General features: G+C 41.0%; 1 protein-coding gene across 5 annotated transcripts in view; it reads right to left on the reverse strand.

Moving 5' to 3' along the window:
* Nucleotides 1–22,093, reverse strand: part of LOC114564267 (glutamate receptor 2) — a 100,439-nt gene that overhangs the window by 23,990 nt on the left and 54,356 nt on the right. For 4 of the 5 annotated variants that reach the window (XR_003693733.1, XR_003693734.1, XM_028591521.1 and 1 more), the window contains exons 11-17: nt 21,006–21,069; nt 19,455–19,597; nt 13,924–14,139; nt 12,761–12,915; nt 11,805–12,003; nt 11,218–11,465; nt 64–178 (exon numbers count right to left, since the gene is read on the reverse strand). Coding sequence is in view for 3 of the 5 variants with exons in the window: in XM_028591521.1 (XP_028447322.1) it covers nt 64–178; nt 11,218–11,465; nt 11,805–12,003; nt 12,761–12,915; nt 13,924–14,139; nt 19,455–19,597; nt 21,006–21,069 (1,140 nt within the window). In the remaining 2 variants the exon portion in view is untranslated. The remainder of the gene's footprint in view (nt 1–63; nt 179–11,217; nt 11,466–11,804; nt 12,004–12,760; nt 12,916–13,923; nt 14,140–19,454; nt 19,598–21,005; nt 21,070–22,093) is intronic. The other variant, XM_028591543.1, reaches the window with a different exon arrangement.

Genomic DNA, 22,093 nt, shown 5'->3' on the forward strand with positions numbered 1-22,093 from the left:
AACCCAGTGTTACCTTCATGTTAGTGTGTGTATGTGTGTGTGTGTGTGTGTGTTTGTATTAACCTTGCTCTCCCCTCCTCCGCTGCCGCATTCTCCCTTGTCATACCACCACTTGTTTTTCAGTTTGTCCAGCAGCCCCTGCTCGTTCAACTTTAACACCGCCAGGTTCACAGCATTTCTACATGAACACAGTGGCTGTTAGCAGTTCAGTTGTTGTCATAGTCAGTCCTCCTGCTGGTATGCACATTAGCAGCATTAACAGTATATCCTTAGCATGAACAGAATATACACAGATGGAATGCTTCTCTTTCTAAGCAGCAAACTCATCAGTATTAGATAGGATTAGCATGTTTTAGCCTCTAAGCTCAACCTGTGGAATAACCATGGAAATAGAATGAATGTTGAGTAATATGTCTAAGTCAGAATCACTTGATAATGTCTTTACAGAACCATAAAGATATGGTTGGGTTCTGATGGGTTGTTGATTGATTACAAATCTCTAGTCAAATAATTTCTCTCTCCTTGCCCTTTTCTATTAGCAAAGAACACTACAAAACATCCATGAATCAGCTTCACATTGTTAGCTTGCATGGCCATTGTTTTTGCTGGTTGAAATGTCAGAAGTTGCCAACTGCAGATTATATCTTACAATGTAAATGTTGTAAGTTACCTGCCAAAGGACAAAACAAAATGTGGCTGTTGTCTGGTTAACATGCTCTCTGCACGTCATTTTTGTATGAGACTCTTAGGCTACGTTCTTAATGCAACTCTTAATGCTTAATTTGAATTTTTTGCTCAGATCCGTTTTTTTGTTTGGCTGTTCACATCACCTTTTAAAATGTGGCCTATATCAGATTCCAGTGTGAACGGTTTGAGGTTTCAAACTGACCCGCACGCACAAAAGAACAATAACAATGACATCAGACGCAGCACGCTGTTGCACTAAAGTTAGGGAGGTTATGGAGTAAGTAAGCATTTTCGCTTTTATTTCAAAATGTGGCTATTTTGGCCTTTTGTGGGGTTATGACTGCAAATTCACTACAGAGGTCTGTGTGGATGCAGAGACGAAGCCAGGAGTGATGGGACTGCTTCACAGAGACGCAGTTTATTCAAAACTTTCAGACATCGAGGGCAGCCTCGATCTGACAGATTTACTGTCAGATTTAAGATGTAAAAGTCGCATCAAATCCGCCTTGGTTGTTCACACTGCGGCCGCATTTAAAAAAAAAATCAGACCTGGTTCTGATTTAGGACCACATATATGGAAGTGGTCTAAATCTGATTTGAAAAAATCTGATCTGGGCAAGATTTGCGTGTTCACACTATTTCTGAAGAAGTCTGACCTGGTCACTTGACCCCGAAAAAAATCTGGTTTGGGCCACTTTTGTCTGCAGTCTGAACGTAGCCTTAGAAACCTAATCTTCAGACAAAGGACCTTAGTTCTTAGTGCTGCATTCTACACTATTGATCATAACATCATATTACAGAGACTAGAACATTGTAATTGGCATTAAAGGAACCACACTAAGCTGGTTTAGGTCTTACTTATCAGATCGATCTCAGTTTGTTCATTTTACGATTTAACAATGAATCCTCCATGCACACTAAAGTTAGCAACGGTGTTCCACAAGGCTCTGTGCTTTGATCAATTCTATTCACCTTATATATGCTTCCTCTAGGCAATATTCCTTTCCTTTAGGAAACACTAAAGGAAAGGAATATTGCCTTTCCTTTAGGAAACACTATTAACTTTCACTGTTATGCAGATGATACGCAATTATACCTATCAATCAAGCCATAAAGGACATAAAATCCTGGGTGACCTACAATTTCCTGCTGAAAAACTGAAGTCATTGCACTTGGAGGTGGAGGTGTTTGTGGCCACAAACACCTCCGCAGCTCACTAAAGATACACTTTAGATATAGCTACTCTGGATGGCGTTGCCCTGGCCTCCAGAACCACCATAAGGAATCTTGAAGTTATCTTTGATCATGATATATCCTTATTATAAAATATAATATTATAATATAATTTGCCACTGTTCATCATCTCATTTCATTATACCCACTGCTAAAATTATTGAGTCACATTTTCTCTCTCTCTCTCTCTCTCTCTCTCAACGAGAAGTGTCAGATGGCAGCCCACCAAGAGCCAGGTTCTGTTCTAGGTTTCTGCCGGTTAAAAGTAATTTTTCTCTCGCTTCACTGACTGCAGTTGCAGTTGGGGGGGAATTGTTGGGTCTTTGTATATTATAGAGTGTGGTCTAGACCAAGTCTATCTGTAAAGTGTCCTGAGATAATTTCTTTATTCAACTCACCCATCCCATCACAATCGAAATATATGCCTGCATCGCTGACACCAGTAATCATCCTCCTCTAAGCCAGCTTCAGTGCTGTTAATTGGGGACCACATCTACATGAACACCCTTACTCTGAGCCTGATAACGTTCACTGACTAAATCCCCTGTGGGGTGATTTGGGCTATTGGCGAGCATTAGGGCATTTAGTTTTAATGGGTACTTTAACATCCGTGTAACAGTTACTTAAAATTATGGTAGATGATTGCATAATTAGACCATAAGTAACTGGAGCTGTCATTTCAGCAGAGCAAAGGGACATATTCATGTATAGTTTGGTGAGGCAGATGGATTATGGGCAAATAAATTGTTTAGCATAAGAGCAAAGTCAAGCTAAGGAATGGTTCTTCTTGGTTACTCTGACCAGGATTCATTTACTGATGATATAAGAAATTACAGTAACCAATATGGTGAAATTTTTATGGTTCATTTAATTAATTATGATTAATCATAATTAATTAATTATGCATGTAATGCATACATTTTATGGTCACCTTAGACTTCACACTATCAAATGTATTTAGAATGGTTGGCAAAACTGCTAACATTACAACCAGCTATTCAACAGTATGAAATCTGTTTTGAAGAAAATCAGTTAATTTTAGTAGTTGGTGTTTGGGCATCCTACTGCCAGTCAACTGTATATAAATAACTAGTGATGATTGATCATTGGTTGTGTGGTTGAGCATCCAGGCTTTTGTAACTTTTGTAAGCCAGTCTCACTCCAGGTTCAATACCTGGGAAAAAGTAAGAATGCCACAATCTCGTAGACTAAAGTGTTCTTTTTCTAACTTAATTTAGTGTTTTTACTATGGAAATTGTCTGAGAAACTCCTTTGACACTATATCTGCCTGTGACAGACCAGTCAAACCCTGTGCCCCCAAAGTAATTCTTGCACTCTTCGCATGAGAAACTATACTTAGCTCCCCACAGCTCATCAAGGCTGTCTTGGATATCTGCCTAAATCGCTGTTACGATTTGCGAGAAGACAAAACTGTTTTAGAATGTTGCAGTGAAAGGTTGCAGCAGTCTGAACCAGCCTGTCTCAGCTCGATTCAAGCTGGCTAGTCAGCTGGTCAAGTCACCAGAGGCTGGTTTTGGAACTTAAGGGACCTCACCTGTTTCAACACCGAAGTCAGTTTGTAAAGTCAGCTACAAACTATAGAAATAAAATGACCCATAATAAAAATAAATTCACATAAATCACATAAATAAATGTTTGCCGATTAATTAATAGAAATGCAACTGTAGCAAGCATCTCACTATCAACATTCACATTTCGCAACAAATGATATATTTAGCTACAAAAAAGCCTTAAAAGTTGGAAGTTAGAAAGGAAGTACAAAGAGTCGTTGCTATGGAGATGATACACCGTCTCGTCTCGTCGCATTGGTGTGAACTGGTTTTAGAACGTTGCAGACTGGCATGATGCAAGAAGTTGCAACTTTCAACTTGTCTTGTTGCGAATCTTTAGTCGGAACTGGGCTTGGTCTCTGAATGCAGTTTCCTGATTGTGCTGAATAAGTGTAATAGAAATTCTGAAGTTCCTTCAGGAGTAAGCTTTCCATCAAGGGCTACTCAAAGCTGGAAATCCACAGGATGGGTGAGCTGAGGCTGGCCAAACTCCAGCAGTTAAGCATTCACCCTGGCCGCTGTTCCATCTCAGCTTCCTCCCCAGAGGATGTACAGATGTGAAGCACAGTAAGTGTGCTCTCTGAATGCTGTAACACTGCTATCTGGGTACCAGCATAAATCCTAGAGGAAATGGGCCAACAGTCGGACTCAGGGCCACCTCACCATGTGCTTTGGGATGAAATCTGTGTGGTTAAGACCTCATCTTGCGCTCCTCCTGAGGTGTATTGCAGGACTGCGGCCATGTGATTGGCCTAGTGGTCTTAGTTGAGAGGACTGAACCTATAAAATACAGAACAGCAGCACCCTCAGAAAGCAGGAGCAAGTAGCTGTCTGCTTACCCTGAAAACATGAATTGTGCTAGAACACAGGCAGCTCAACAACAGACTGACCAGCAGCTCAAAACTGAGACTCCATGTCCTTGGGTAAACATGCCTGTGCTGCTGTGGCAGCTGGAAACTGTTCCTCCAGAATGTTGACACACAGTTCTCTGTTGTTGCAATTGATTTGATCTCTTGGACACGTTTTCACATTTCGTTCACACAGGAATTTCTGAATATTTTCGTACATATACTATTTCATATGCTCACAATCACGTGAGCAGGCAGACAGGGATTCTGATATGACGATAAATCAACTTAGGGCTCTTGGATCAGAATAAACTGGACAGAGAGCTGGTTAGAACCCTGTGCAATGTGCAAAATATTTGTGTCAGGCTATCAGAGGGGATGATAGCGTCCTATATAGTTTCACTCTCCATTTGTCAGCTGGGGAAAGTTGTATCATTCAGACTCTGCCTGCAACTTCTCCACCTCATGGCTTCAGTGATATCTGTAGTATCTTTGGGGCTTCTCAAAATGAGGGATTTTCAATGTTGGGTAGCAGTATTATGACTGTGCCCTTGTGATCACCTTGGGTGCAGGGTAAAAATAATATTGTCTTGCATCATGTCTCCATCAATGGAGGGACCCACCATATCAGTGCAGTGAATGGCATTTGGTCTCTGAAGCAGTGTTTTTAGCACTGAAACATTTTCTGCACAACAGACAACTCCACTGTAGTAGATTGCATCAACTACCAGGGTGGCACTCACTCCTACACAAGAAGCCCAGAAAATATAATAATTATCTGGAGCAGCATATGTATTTTGAACAGGCGCAGAGATCCACTGTCCAGATGGAGCCCCTGTATGGGAAGTAGACCTTCAACCCTCACGCTGTGGAGATACGTCATTGCCTTATAGGAAAACACTCAGTATGCACTGTTTCCCTGTCAGGGTTAAATGCAGCTCTAAATGTAAATGCTTTAGCTCACCTCATGGCCAAACGTGCTGCTCTATGGCTTCCCTCCCCAGGGTTTGTCACTAATCCTGACAGTCCCTTGGTGGCCAAGCATTGGGAGCAGAAATAATATACCATGGCCTCTACCCACTCACTATAATGTTCTGTCCCAGGCACAGAGGAAAGTCTGCCACCTTCACCCAGATGCATAGTGGTGGTACAGTGGTAGGTGGCAAATATTGAGGAGTGCTGAGTGAGTCTAAGCATTCCATTCTGTTTCAGTGCTTGGTGGTTGACTTTGCTGGGTTTCCTGCAAGACTTGTGGAGAGAGGAAAGGCATTTTACACAATTACAGTATGTCAGATTGTCATGTGGGCAGAACACTCCCTTATTTCAGCACCCATTTAAGCCCATAGAATATGTAGGGATGAAGTTTCTCTCCATTAAGATTGCATGGTTCTTAGCTTGTACCACAGCTAAGCGTGTGAGTGACATGCATGCTTTGTCCATAAGCCCATCTTTCTTATAGTTCGCACTGAGGCTCTCTAAGGTGTGCCTGCAGCCCAAGCCAGAGTTTGTCCCCTTTATGACAAACGCACATTTTACAACAACAGACCTTGAGGCTTCGAGAGAGCCGTTCAGGAGTGGTCTATATATCCCATAGTAAAACACCCAACTAAATTAGAAAAAGAACTTTGGGTTATCTTTGTACTTAATGTAATCATTCCACATAGCATGAACACAGCATCATTTCTAAAAATGCTTGAATTATTTTAGGATTCAAATTCAAATTCATTCAGGCTTCATTTTGGATATTGGGTAAACTGTCTCATTACCCGACAACCGAGCAAATCTAAGACTGGTCATAATATGTAGACAAGTCTAATATATATTTTTGTGCAACCAGTCCAGTGTTTTTTTGTATCGTTTAAAGAGCCTACATTTACTGATTAACTCTTGAAAAGGAGAATAGACAACCCAGCAGGAAGAGCTTTTTACACAATAGTAAAAATGTAATGGCAAGATGAAAAGGCGGTGAAATTGGTGCTAATGGGGTTGTGGTATTTTGTACTTGTTGAATCAAGCTTGTCAATAGCAAACCTCAAGTATTAAGTAGTGATTAATGCAGGCTAATATTTGAAAGGCATCTAAAACATTCTATATCATGTAGTGTACCGATGTGACAAATAACTTGGTATGGGCTCAGTTCACTCAGATTTGATTAGTTGCAAATACTCTATAATATCACTAACTCATTTGTTATTACTATATCTTTGTATTTTCAAAATTTGAATATGTTTTTCACATGCCAAAGGGTTGTGAGTGTATTTTTTTTTCTGAACTGAACCCACCATTGACATTATACCATTAAACATCTACTTTGACTGCAATAGTGGGAACAAGGGGAAAAAAAGACTTTCAATGACAACAGTAAGATCATGCTAGGAGCAGAGACACGGAAAAAGTGAAGGTAATGTTTGCAGGAATTCAATGCATAAGTATTAAGTTCTGAATCAAAAGATTTCCTGATTAAAGGTTGTAGAAATAAATAAAAAAAATGTCTCTGGTTCTACCATGCATTACAACAACAGCAGTCCCACAGTAAATCTATTAGGGTTAGACTTAAAGCTCCATTAAGCAATTTGATTAAAGATGAGTCAAGTAATATAGAAGGGTAGCTTAGGCTGCTGACCTCAGAGTCAGCACCCAACTCTCTAGCTATTTCAACTTTTCTTAACTCTGAACTTTGGTTCACAAGTCCATCTGGTTGAAGCCCAGTGGTTCTCACTGACCCCCCACCCCCCACAATGACCGCACCCAACTGAACTCTCTTCACTGACAAGTTTAAAGGACAATTCCGGCGCAATTGAATGTGTTTGTAGCTTGAAAGAAGCTAACGCGGACCGCTGATTAGCTTACAGCGCTAGTATTCAGGGCACAGGGAAAGTAAAAATAAATCGCTATTTATACCAGTAAAAAGGCTCAAAATATCACCAAACTTCAATGGGAGCATAATGAGGGTCCCTAAATTGAGGACATTGTAAGTGTACAGACAGTTTATTGAACGAAGAGCTGCGGGAGCTGCGTGAAAGGGCTACGAGAGAGAGAGAGAGAGAGAGCTACCGGTAGTCAATGCCGCAACACAGCCTCGTACTTCGGGAAACTGGTGGTGTACCTGCGGACATTGTGAAGCTATGGCCACCAAACAGGAGTGTCTGTGTTGCACGGAGTGGGACCTGTTGCGTCGCGACACCCAAGAGATGCTGTGTTTTGTACAATCTGAAGATTTCCCCTCTCTGATAAACAGGGCTGTACTTGAAACTTTTTTCCATGTCCTGAAAATAAACTGGAGACAGCGACCCAGACTGGAGGGACCAGATGGACAGTTATCCACTGAGTAAGTAGCTACACTAGACAAGTTATGTTTTACATTGGTACAATTATTTCAGATATATTGAGCAAATTGCTTTTGATTTTAGTTAGCATCGCCAGCTGTAAGTCATGACTGGTTTTCAAGACAGCGGCTGTATGTAAACATGAACATGTCTTTATAATAGTAATAATAATTATAATCAATAAACTGTCTGTACACTTACAAAGTTCTAAATGCTTCAGTTAACATGTAGGGACCCTCATTATGCTACCGTTGAAGTTTAGTGATATTTTGAGCCTTTTTAGTGGTACAAAATAGTGATCTGTTTTCACTTTCCCTGTGCCCCGAATACTAGCGTTGTAAGCTAATCAGCAGTCTGTGCTAGCTTGTTTCAAGCTACAAACACATTCAATTAGCATGAAAACATGTCCCAGTGAACGATTGAGTGGGTACACATCTGTTATTAACCCCTAGGTTCATTTTGCACCGGAGTTGTCCTTTAAGTGATCTGATTGGATAAAAAAGTGCTGAAAAGCCAACTTCAACAAATAGCAAGTAAAGTGAGTGAACATTGGGAAAGCAGAAGAGATCCTGATATTTGTCCCTGGAGTTGATGGCTTAAAGCTGCTGGAGGCAGAATGCAAAAAAACGCCAGACTTTATAGTAGAGTGAAACCTCTTCCTCTCCCCTCTCCGTCAAGCCCCTCCCATCAGACGAGCACGGGCATGCACTGGCTCATCTGATGGGACAATACTAATCATTCATTTCATTCCAATGGCATGCCATTATATAGTGGCAATTCTATGAGAATGACGTCCTGTTTCCTTTGTAAAGCCCTGTGAGATGACATACTGTGATTTGAGGCACTAGTTAGCTACATAAACATGAACTTCATGGACTACTGGCTGGTCTGCCACATTAACGTAGGAGCTGCTGAAAGGCTGTGTGAGAGAAAACATAAATTCGGCAAACAAGCCGGTATTCATGCTAGGTGGGTGCTGCTTTAATAACTTTGTTTGAAAATCTGTGTAGCATTCCAGCAGTGGAAAACAGTAGGCTACACATTGCCCTGAGAAGGGGAGGAACACAGGCTCATTAGGGGCCCAGCAGCTAACTACTGTCTCAGCACATTAGAAAAGAGGACTCCTTTGGGATGTTCAGGTTTAAGATCAGCTATAAACCTATTATTATAGTCTTCTTATACAAGACTAATTACTATGAGTTACTACTGCCCTGTGGTGTTCAGAAATCGCTTAATGAAGCTTTAACTGCAAATTCAACAAATACATGTAACTGCAATCGTCACTGAAAACATTCTGCAGAAGAAAGTTAACTTTCAGAGCCAACTGATAAAGACAGCAACACAAAGAGACAAAGGAGAGAGAAGGCAGGGCACACAGAACTATACAACCATCTATAGTGGGCTGAAAAGACACTAAAGTGAGAAACAAACTCAGTGAGTAGCATGCAGTGCCACACACACACACACACACACACACACACACACACACACACACACACACCTGTTTCTTCTTCATATGTAGCTCTTTTAATATACAGCAGACACATTTTGGGACTATGCAGGTGCAACCAAAACAAAGAGCGAATATTTTTTATTAGTTGAATATTTTTGCCTGCCTAAATCAGTCAGCTGGCCTCATAACAAGAAACTGCCAGCAGTACAGGCCTGGTAGAGCATCACCAGGGAAGATACCAAGCGGCTGCAGCTGTTTATGGGTCATAGGATTCAGGCTGCTATTGACTGCATACATTAAGCTAAATATATTAATTACGATGATTTTATTTTAATGTAGGCTATGTTAATTTGTCCGATACATTTTAGCCCCTAAAATTAAGAGATTATGTATTAAGGGGGTAAAACCCTTTGCTGTTTATCTACAGCCACAGCTACAACCACTACTACAGCTACAGTCACGGCTATAGACACAGCTACAACCACGACTACAGCTACAGTCACGGCTACAGCTACAGCTACAGCCACAGCTACAGCCACGGCTACAGCTACAGCTACAGTCACGGCTACAGCTAAAGCTACAACCACGACTACAGCCACAGCCACGGCTACAGCTATAGACTACAGCTACAGCTATGGCTACAGCCACGGCTACAGCCACAGCTACAGCTACAGCCACAGCCACGGCTACAGCCACAGCTACAACCACGGCTACAGCCACAGCTACAGCTACAGCCACAGTTACAACCACGGCTACAGCCACAGCAAAGGGTATGCTAACTGGGGCTGTGGTGTCAGGCAGTGGCTCTGGCTACAGTCACAGCTCTGCTGTCCTTCATCAGATGGACTTCAGCAAATGCAAGAGTCCTTAGCTACCGCCACCGGTGCTTTCCAGGGCTAGCCTAATCAAACACCTCTTCCTTTAAGCGATGTGATGAAGATAAAGAATTACAGTTAAATGGAATTAATAGGAAATGTATCACTTATTAACACAATTAAACACTGTCTGAACCTTCCTAAGAAGCTACAGTTACAGTGTTGCCGAACAATAGCATTCCAAAGAACATAACTGCTATCAAACCCCTTACAAACTTGCTACTTTGAATGCTGAGAGACAGGAGTAACCAAATCTCTGGGTGTCAAACTGGACTAAACCGGACGCTCTCAGGGATTTGGATAAATGACTGAAATCTTTTCTACATAAATATATGACCTATAATATAGACAAATAACATGTCCAATAGTTCTTTTGGAAGGAGACAGCACATTTCTAATAATGTAGACACACACACACACACACACACACACACACACACACACACACACAAACATGTTTAGGTCATAAACTTTTAGACAACGATCCCTTTATCCAGGTCTTAAAGAGCAAGCTCATCATAATTGTTAAATATTCTCACTAAAAAAGAATCAGTTTTAATGGAAATGGATACAGCAGCGGATAGCTGAGAATATCTCACATTAATAATATTAAGACACTACATAATGCTATCTTTACACTCCATACAACACGTTTGGGATGAAGTATTTCTTTAAGACCTGACATTTTTAAACTTAAACAGCCCTCCCCCATTTGTCACGGCAACCACCACCAGCCGTTGGTCAGAGGTGGTAACCATGTTAAAAATACAAACCACTGAGATGATATCATCAGGGTAGGTGGATTATTATAACAACGAGTAAGCCGCCATGCCCCATTCATCACACTCGCATACTGCAACAGCTAGTTTGCACTGCTGCTTGGGACCAGGCTACACTGCTCCCCATGGTGCTTTGGTTTCCTGAGCAGGGCGGCACATGAACACAGCCACAGCTCACACACTGGCTGACACCACCTGACTGCTATAGCAGGTGGTCAGCAAGTGTATTCTGATCGTTATGTTAAGGCTTCAGAGCACTGAGTGAGGGAGATTCTGAATCCACTCTCAACTGTAAGTGGACTATTAAAAATGTCTCTTTCAAAGTTTTGAGTGTGGAGAAATAGGCTGTGAATGGGGAGAGGGACAATCACTAGGCAGCAGGTTAGTAGTGTGAATGGTACATGGCAGTGCAGGTTGGCTAGCATTGTTATACTGATCCACCCACCTTAATGGAGATCCTTTGGGTGTGGCGATGCCGTAGCCTTTGGAGTCCAGGTTTCCTCCCACTTTCATTGTGTCACAAGGTTTCCTCTGCTCGATGTACTCGTTCATCGTGGATTCCAGCAGGTAGGCATACTTCCCTTTGGACTTCCTGACACGCAGGACACCCTCTGACGTTTTCTTGACGAAGACGGAAGGCTCTGCTGATTTCATGTACTGCCACATCTTGTCAAACAAGGCGATTTTAGAGCGCTAAAAACAGAGACACAGACACAGATGACATACTACAACTTGGTTTGTACAACCTGGGTAACTTTAAGTACACTGTAATACTATTAAGCACAGGGTACTTCAGGGTATACTTTCCTTGAAAACAAATGTGTACCATTGTGACCTAATAAACATGGTAAATGTTTCTCCTTATAAAACATTTATAATGAAAACTTTTAGAATATTTCTAAACTTGCTTAATTATCAATGTTCCCGTCATTTTTTTTTCCTGCCCAGGCCGCCGCCAACTGCTGATCAGTGGAGCAGGAATGCCCGTCACGCCCCTCAACACTTTTTGTCTTTCCCCTGGTAGGTCCTTACCCTGAAGAACTCCTTGGTGGATCCAGAGTCCAGGGTTCCATACGCTATCTCTGTCTGTTTGGCCAGGTCTTCAGCGCTCTCGATGGGAGAAACCATCCTCTCCACCGTCAGGAAGGCAGCCAGGTTAGCAGTGTATGATGAGATGATGATCAAAGTGAAGAACCACCACACACCCCCAACTATACGACCTGACAGAGACCTGCATGTGCGCGCGCACACACACACACACACACACACACACACACACACACACACACACACACACACACACACACACACACACACACACACACACACACACACAGACAGACAGACAAACAGACCAGGGTATGCTGTCATTACACTCTCATAACTTGAGCAATCAGAGATTCATGAGAGTTCCTTCATACTAAAGATGGCTAATTTCAAGCAGCGCCAATGGTATGAAACGGTCCTCAGTTAGCTGACGTTAGCTTCTTGGTATTTGGTGTTTTAAGCCCGTAACATCATCTTCCAGGCAGCGCTGCTTGAATTTAACCTTGGGGGCTTAACACACCATCGAGCTAGCTTCTCTGTGTTGCCAGATCTGGCAAGAGTTTGTTACTGAGACAGAAACAGGTCTCAAACAAAGATAATTTTCTCCTGATGAATCAGTCAGAAAAATGCCATTTTAGTGTCAGAATGTCCTGGAGATCTGTGGCTTGTAAAGAATGGGCGAATATTTACTTTGTTGTTATTATTTCCACCTCTAGGCCACACAGGTACCCATCTCTCACACATATATGAATTAGAGTTGACAAATTATTAGAAAAGCCTTTCAGTATAGTGTAGTCCAATAAAACTCGATCCATAACTACAACCTCAGAAACTCAGTCAACAGCCACAGTGAAATAAAAGCATGTTTAACAGAATATATCAAAAATTAATTCATTTACACTAAAGGAACGTGAAGAGTCATGGTTTAACTGCATACCAACCTAGGTGAGATGTCACAACCCTGCCGCATGAAAGCCCCCAAAGAGAACCAAAGGGAGTTAAAGATCCCAAACTCATTGGTGGATTCGGTTGTCAGCGGCAACGCTCCGTCCTCTGGTTCCTCTAGAGTCCACTCATAGGGGCTGAATCTGGATACCTGCAAGATAATATTATGATTTGCAATAATTTTACAAGTATTCAGTCATAAACCTAAAAACAGGAAACATTATAATGTTGACTGATGATGGTGCTAAAGGAAAAGTTAAGGGATCACCAAAGTGACAATTCATCCTGAGGGGGATGTCAACAAGAACAAAGCAGATGGTATATGAGGAAATGAAGCCAGACGGATGATTCATCACCAGTTTACTGGCAGACAACTGGGCTGGAACGGTTGTAATGGATACTGCAAAGTTTCAAACTAAAGCATGAATCTTTTCTGTTGATATCACATTGTTACATTTCCATCTCCATCAGTGAATGTAAACTAATAAAAATACCTATGTTAAACTCAAACCAGACCTACCTAACAACACAAGGCTGAGCTAGTAGCGACCTGAAGAGAGTGGAAGGAGAGAGGAATCATTTTCTATAACCTTTGGAAAAAGCTATCCCCATCAGCCGAATACATGGCTGCCAAAGTTCTAAAAATCTTTAACACCCCTTTTAACCCCGTTAGCCCTAAGATTCTCCAGCAGTGGTATCATCACTTATCAGCTAGATTCTCTATCAGGGACACTACTTCTACTGCCACTCCACTACAATTCTGAGTCAGTAAAGTAGGCCTATGTTGTACGTTTTACTGCACTATTTAGAGCTTAGCTTTAGTTACTTTGCAGATTGATGCAAACAGCAACAACAGCAACAGTTTCACGGGAGTTGGTCAATTTCAGGTCCATGTGATGGAACAAATACACTTCAACTGTAAGCAATGCAGCTGTCTTCACACACTCTATGTGCATTACTAGGATCTGAATCTTATTATTAAAGCTAGAGTATGTTGTTTCTGTCGCCCCCATGAGGAATTCTAAGTAATAACAACAAACCTAACAAATACAAATACATAACAAAGCCACATTAGGAAACTGACAGCGATGGGGACAGTAGAGTACTTCTGATGGGAGCTAAACACATCAGTTGTGTACACATACAAAGACTGACTTACCAAAAAGAGAACAACACTGACTCCTATATAGGCAAAGACAATGCACATCCAGATTTCGTAGGCCAGTGGGTCCAGAAAGGAGAAGACTCCTGGTTTGGATTTCTGCGGCTTCTTGATCATGATGGAAATTCCCAAAGACATGAAGGGTTTGGAGAAATCTATCACCTCTTCACGGACAAGAGTGATGGTTAGAGGGGCGACTGCTATATCTGCTTTCTGTTGGGGAGACAAAGACACAAAGAGAGTGTTTGACAGTGGGATCTGTGCATGGACTTGAGTTAGCTGTTGGAAAGAGGAAAAAGAAACATACAAGACAATCTCAGTATAAAACTTGTTTTTTATGGTGTGACACTTCTCCTGTCTGGAACAACTGTCATCTGGCTCAGCCAGGCCTTTCCCAACTCCCAGTTTGTGCATTCCCGATTCCTCCCTTCGCCTCCCCCCCTCATGTCTTAGTCCCGCCCACAGAAGGAGTTGAAGCAACAGGCATTTAACTCAGCTTTTCTTAGACATGAGTAGGGGGGGCGCCAATGAAAAAACGTTGGGAACCACTGGTCTAGACCACAGTCTGTAATATACAAACAACAATATACATATATACATACAACAATTCCAGTAATTCCCCCAAGAGCAAGCATTTAGTGCGACAGTGGCAAGGAAAAACTCCATTTTAGGAAGAAACCTCGAGGTGAGAAAAACTTCCTTTAAGGGAGAAACCTCGGACAGACCCAGGCTCTTAGTAGGTGGTGTCTGACGGTGCCGGTTGGGGTTGTGATGAACAAAACCTAATCCAAGGAAACATGCTGGGCGAAAAAAAAAAAAACATAAGGATTCCGGGGAATGAGCTCCCCAGAGCTAGGTTAGTAACAAGCATTTCTGGCACATGGTTGCACACAGATGGAAAGAGAGAAGAAAGAGAAGCTCAGTCTGTCAAAGGAAGTCCCCCGGCATTCTAAAACTATAACAGCATAATTAAGAGAGACAGGTTAAGGAGAGGTCGGGCTAGAACTCTCTCCTGCCAGATCGGGCTGTACTGGCCTGCCTCCCTCTACTTTGATTATATCATTGATTATATGGTAGATGAATCAGACAACTATGAAGAGAAGCAGAGAAGAGAAAGGGTGCCGCATCTGCAGACACACACCCTCCCCCGCCGGTCTGGCTGAACGCTGCAACTCCTCACTCCCTAACTATAGGCTTTATTGAAGAGGAGAGTTTTAAGTTTACTCTTAAATATGGTGACAGTGTCTGCCCCCCAAACCCAGACTGGAAGCTGGTTGCACAGGAGAGTAGCCTGATAGCTGAAGGCTCTGGCGAGACTCTAGGAACCACAAGTAACTCAGTTACTACAGCACAGTGCTCTAGTGAGGCAATAAGGTACTATGAGCTCTTCAACATATGATGGTGCTTGACCATTTAGAAGGATTTTAAATTCAATCCTGGACTTTACAGGAAGCCAATGCAGAGAAGCTTATACAGGACAAATATGATTTCTTTTCTTAGTTCTTGTCAGAACATGCACTGCAGCATTCTGGATCAGCTGGAGAGTCTTAAGGGTTTTATTTGAGCATCCTGATAGTAAGGAATTACTATAGTTCAGCCTCCTAATTTTGGCAAAGGTATGAAGGTGAAAAAAGGCTGTTCCTGAGGTTTGTTTTAAGTGGGCGTTAAAGGATATATCCTGATCAAAAATAAATCCTAGATTTCTGACAGTAGTGCTGGAGGGCAGGGCAATACCATCCAGAGTAGCTATATCTTTAGATAATGAGGTTCGGAGGTGTTTAGGGCCCAGCACAATCACTTCAGTTTTGTCTGAGTTTAACGTCAGAAAATTGTAGGTCATCCATGATTTTATATCTTTGATGCATGCTTGGAGTTTAGTTAACTTACTGATTTCATCTGGCTTAATTCATCGGTATAATTGGGTGTCATCCGCATAACAATGAAAGTGTTTCCTAATAATATTGCCTAGAGGAAGCATACTGTATTTAAGGTGAATAGAATTGCTCCAAGCACTGAGCCTTGTGGAACGCCATGTCTAACTTTAGCAAGCCTGGAGGATTCTTCGTTAACATTAACAAATTGAGATCAATCAGATAAATAGGACTTAAGCCAGCTTAGTGTGATTCTTTTAATGCCAACTAAGTGTTCCAGTCTCTGTAACAGGATGGTATGGTCAATAGTGTTGAATGCAGCACTAAGATCTAGTAATACAAGTACGGAGACAAGTCCTTTGTCTGAAGCAGTTAGAAGGTCGTTAGTAATTTTCACCAGTGCCGTATCTGTGCTATGTTGCAGTCTAAATCCTGATTGAAAGTCCTCAAATAAACTATTGCTATGTAGAAAGTCACATAACTGATTAGCGAATACCTTCTCAAGGATCTTGGAGAGAAAGGGGATATTTAGATATAGGTCTATAGTTGGCTACGACCTCAGGATCAAGGCTGGTTTTTTTCAGAAGAGGTTTTATCACAGCTACTTTAAATGACTGTGGTACATAACCTGTTAATAAAGACATATTGATCATATCTAGTAATGAAGTGCTAACCACGGGAAACGCTTCTTCCTGCGTTTAAAGGTGAACCGCTAGAAGTTGAGGGCAAGAGGTGATAAATTTTATCTCTAATTGTCATAATTTTATCATTAAAGAAGCTCATGAAGTTGTCACTACTCAGAGCTATAGGAATAGATGGCTCAATAGAGCTGTGACTCTCTGTCAGCCAGTGCTGAAAAGAAACCTTGGGTTGTTCTTATTTTCTTCTATTAGTGATGAGTAATAGTCTGATCTGGCATTTCTGAGGGCCTTCCTATATGTTTTCAGACTGTCTTGCCAATCTAAACGAAATTCTTCCAGTTTGGTGGAACGCCATTTACTTTCAAGTTTTTGCGAGGATTGTTTTAATTTGTCAGTTTGCGAGTTATGCAAAGGTGCTAGTTTACTTTGCTTCCTCATCTTCTTTTAGAGAGGAGCAACAGAGTCTAAAGTAGTCCGTAGCGAGGCTGTAGCACCGTCTACAAAATTATCAATTTGGGAGGGACTAACGTTAACATAAGAGTCCTCCGTTATATTAAGGAACGGCACTGAATTAAATGCTGTTGGAATATCTTCCTTAAATTTAGCTATAGCACTGTCAGATAGACATCTAGTGTAGAAGCTTTTATTTAATTTTGTATAGTCGGGTAGTAAGAATTCAAAAGTTATTATGAATAGTCTGATAATAAAGGATTCTGCGGAAATACTATTAAATCTTCAATTTTGATGCCATATGCCAGCACAAGGTCGAGGGTGTGGTTAAAACAGTGAGTGGCCTTATGCACACTCTGACTGAAACCAATTGAATATAGTTCTGAATTGAAAGCAATACTAAGGCTATAGTTGTCAACGTCCACATGGAAATTAAAATCACCTACAATAAGTACTTTGTCTGATTTAAGGACTACACATGATAAAAACTCAGAGAATTCAGATAAAAATTCTGAATATGGACCTGGAGCTCGGTAAACAACAAGTATAACTAGAAAATGCATTTCCTGCAGAAAATGCGTGGGAATGCGGAATAGCTGAATTGCTAAAGCTAAACGGGATGAATAGCTTAAATCCGTAAGAAGAAGTTGAAGTAGTGAGAGTAGTTGAAAAAGTGGAAATCGTTTTACAGTTTTTTACAATCACTTTGGCACTAATTTCAGAACCTTGATGTCATTTTTGTTGTGATTGTACTGTATTGTTTTCATCAATATTTTTCAGATTTTGTTCAATGACTCCACTGTGTCCGTAGTATTCTTTCTACTACTGCAGTACTTTTACAGGGATGTATTTACATCTAGTACCATAATGAAACATGTATCACCTATTTTGTACTACAATATTTAATGACTGTACGAACGATGACCCAGTGAAACTATGGGTAGCTTGTGTGTGGGTGATCTAAAGTAACGTTTCAATGGTATTTCACCATAAATTTGTCTTTTGAACCAATTATTGTGCAAGTGCAAGATTTCTTTAAAGATATGAATGCACCATGCAATGTTTTGAACACTGGATAGCCTGTGTTACAAGTGATGACCGTTTTGAGTTTTGTGTCTAGAGTTTTGAAAAATGACATCAAGGTTCTGAAATTAGTAGCAAAGTGATTGTAATAAACTGTAATAAGTATGAATTTCATTAAAAAGTTAAAAGTTGACACTAAACTCAATTGTTGCTTTTAAAGTTGAAAAATGTCAAAATATGTAGAACATTGTGAGGTCTGAGTATATTTTCTAACTAATAATGACTCACATATGCAGAAATATGAAACAAATTGTGTATGTATGTCTGTGTGTGTGTGTTGTGTGTGTGTGTGTGTGTGTGTGTGTGTGTGTGTGTTTGGGTGTGTGTGTGTGTGTGTGCATGTGTGCTTGTGTGTATGAGTGTCTTTGTGTGTGTATATGTGTGGCTATGTGCGTGTGTGTGTGTATGTTTGTCTGTGTGTGTCTGCGTGTGTGTGTGTGTGTGTCTGTGCCTGTGTGTGTGCGTGCATGTGTGTTTGGGTGTATGTGTGTGTGTGTGTGTTTGTGTGTGTATGTGTGTGTATGTGTGTGTGTGTGTGTGTGTCTGTGTGTTTGTGTGTGTATGTCGGTGTTTGTGTGTGTGTGTCTTTGTGTGTGTCTGCATATATGTGCGTGTGCTTGTGTGTGTACGTGCATGTGTGTTTGGGTGTGTGTGTGTGTGTGTTTGGGTGTGCGTGTGTGTGTGTCTGTGTGTGTTTGTGTGTGAATGTGTGTCTGTGTGTGTGTGTGTCTGTGTCTGTGAGTGTGTGTCTGTGCGTATGTCTGTGTGTGTGTGAGATGTTCTGTTCTGTTCATTTAGTAAAAGTAAAAAGTATGCTGTAAAATAATTACTCCAGTAAAGTATAGATACCCAAAATTTCTACTTAAGTAAGGTAACGAAGTATTTGTACTTTGTTACTTGACACCTCTGTAACTAGTGTAGTTTAAATGCAATCCAGGCACTTAGCCGCTAAATTAAACAATAAATCAGAGTTGAGTAAGTTTTTGCTGGAGCAGCAAAAAAACTAGCATCCGTGACATGGGAGCACCGGAAATGAGACAATATGCTTACCATAAACGTCAGCATCAGATCTTTTTTTAATGCAACATCATAATCAATAGGACATGTTATACACTGTATTTTGTGGTCTCTGTATATACAATATACTGTTTGCAGCAAATTATATTTGCACTAGCGAAAGAAAACACCACAGAATAAAAAAAAAAAAAAACATTCTCAAGGGCCTGGGGGAGCATTTCAATTAGCATTAGAGGTAGCATTACATAGACGTAGGAAAATTAAGAGTCACTCAGGTACCAGACCAACAAGGGACTGGGTCCCCAACATCCAAACTGGTCCTAATTTGGTTAATGATGTCAGCTGGAGTGGAATCTCTCTTGGTAATGACATCAGCCAATGAAGGAACTTAGACAACCCTCACTGCTACTTTTAACATTAGAAAACAGAATTTTCAGTAAACATTGTTTTTGTCTCTAAATCTTACCCCATACACCAGCTCTCCAACCATGCCATTCCAGATCTTGGTTTCTGCATCTCTTGCTCCGTATTTGCCATCTCCCACAATCCTTAGCTGGTAGCGTATACCACAGTGCTTTGCTATTTCTGCGGCCAGGTCAACACAGTAACCTAGGATCAGTCAGAGAAAACAAACAAAAAACACATGCACAAAGAGACAAAGATCAGCAGTGTTAGACAAGCGTCTCCAAATACAGACTACACTGTGGAATCTATCTATCTATAATTCCAGGAACGTCTTTCTGTGTATGTGTGTGTGTGTGTGTGTGTGTGTGTGTGTGTGTGTGTGTGTGTGTTAAGCGCATATCTCTCGAACCGTTAGTCCAATGGCTAACTTGACAGGTGTCTTGCTATGGGTACGAGTAAGTTCGGTGCCAAGTTTGGCGTTATTTGGATAAGAAATGCAAAAGATATTGTTACATATATAGGTAAAAGAAGCACACATTGGCTTTTGCCACTCTAGCCGCTGGCCATTCCCCCTCCGCTCACTGAGTGAGCAGTGAACAGGAGCAGAGAGAGAGAGCAGCGGAGCTTTGGCAGCTAAAATGTGACATACACCTCAGACCCATGAAAATGTGCAAAGTAAGAAAAATGTGTGGTAAAAATGTAGTGCAAAGTAGTGCTACTTTGGACTGTCTTTGACTTTGAATAAACAAAAGACAATTCCTGAATTTAAGGAAGTTTCAGAATCCCACACATGCAAAGCACAACCAGCTACAGACAACAAGTGGCAGACAGAGCGTGATGTCACTTATAGGCAGGCTATCTATTTTATAAACACATCAGCGCCTCTGACTCTTCTCCTGCTATTGTATTAAATTGCTGTGAGCTGGCAGAACATAACGTAGCCACATCTCTGAGATTATTCCTTCAGAGTGCTGTGCAATGCAAGCAAATCTCCAAGTTGAACCGGGCAGATACTGTAGCCTACATCAGATTTCATCAGACTCACCCTGGGTCGGGTTAATTAAGTCGCCAAAATACCCCCGCAAATCAAATCCCCTACTTTACCGTTAACCGTCAAGCCACTAAACCTGTATGGAAATGAACACCTCTGCTGAAATGTTAAATTCCTTAATGATCCAACAATAGACAACTCTGTTGTTGGATCATTGCATGCGTCTGCATGCAGTGTCTCATTCAGCGCGCGTCTGTATGTAGTCTAACTCTTTCTCTTAGTTTGCCACCAATCTCAAAATGTGGCAACCCTGGAAGAGAAGAGAGGCTGGTTTGTTTCCGCCAGCAGCTGAGTTTACAAGAATTTTCCAAATTTCAAGATTTGTGGCAAACTAAGATAAACAGTAAGACTACATCAGCAATTATATATTATTTGTCAGTAGACATATTTGGAAAATTGTAAATTATAAGATTTCTGTCAATATTTCTGCCATGCTTTAATGATAAAAAAGGCGTGAAGCTATTAATCTAAATACATGACACATGTATTCTAATCATGCTATGTAAAAGAATCAAACACACACACACACACACACACAATCAATACAGTATATAAACATACCTTCATAACGGTCATTGTCTTGAAATAGCTCAGAATTCTTCTTCATCATCACGTAGGGGGCTTCCTGCGCGCGCACACGCACACACACACACACAAAAGTAAAAAGTCAATAACCTTCTTATCTATGTTATTGTCAATGTGTGAATTTTTTTATTTTGGGGCATTTTAGACAGGACAGCTGAAGACAGGAAAGGGGGAGAGAGAGTGGGGATGACATGCAGCAAAGGGCCGCTGTGGTAGGGACTGAGCCTTAGACCTCCACTGTCTTTTGGGAGCTGTAAAATTTTCATACTTAACCTGTTTTTTTTCTTTTGCCAAATGAACTTTGAGAAGTCCCTTTCAACCTCTCTTGCTACCTTTTTAGAAATTAACAGAGGCGACATCTGCATGGGATAAAGCAGCCGAGGTAGAATATTAATTTTTAACAAGATATTCTGCCCATCCAAGAAATTGGCAAATCCATCCACCTGTTAAGATCACTCTTGATATCTTCATGTACATTGTTGAAAAATGTTCTCAATAAAATCTTAATATTCTGGGATACAGAAATACCTAAGTATGAGAATCCTGAGGTAGACCAGAAGAATGGAAAGTTTGGTATGATTGGCAGGTTATGACCATATCCAATTGGCATGGCCATTGACTTACTAAAATTAATCTTGTATCCAGAGAAGTATCCAAAGGTCTGAATAACACACATTAGAGCTGGTATGGACTCATCTGGACTGGTGAGAAAAAGACGAACATCATCTGCATATAACGCAATCTTATATGATGTGGATTTAATTTGGAAACTTGCTATGCTGTTATAGCTCTGCCAGTGGTTCAATGGCCAAAGCAAAAATAAGCGGGGACAAAGGGTCCCCTTGCTGAGTGGACCTCCCTTACTTAAACTCTGATGATTTTATACCATTAACAAGTATACTCGCTCTGGGTGAAAAATATATCAGCTTAATGAGTTTAATAAACCCCTCCCCCAGTCCAAATTTTTCCATGATGGCGAATAAATAAGGCCATTCCACGAGACCAAATGCCTTTTCGGTGTCAAGTGAGATAACAAGACCTTGTGCCTGATTAGTATTTGCATG

The sequence above is a fragment of the Perca flavescens genome, chromosome 2, assembly GCF_004354835.1.
Source record: "Perca flavescens isolate YP-PL-M2 chromosome 2, PFLA_1.0, whole genome shotgun sequence".
NCBI classification, from domain to species: Eukaryota; Metazoa; Chordata; class Actinopteri; order Perciformes; family Percidae; genus Perca; species Perca flavescens.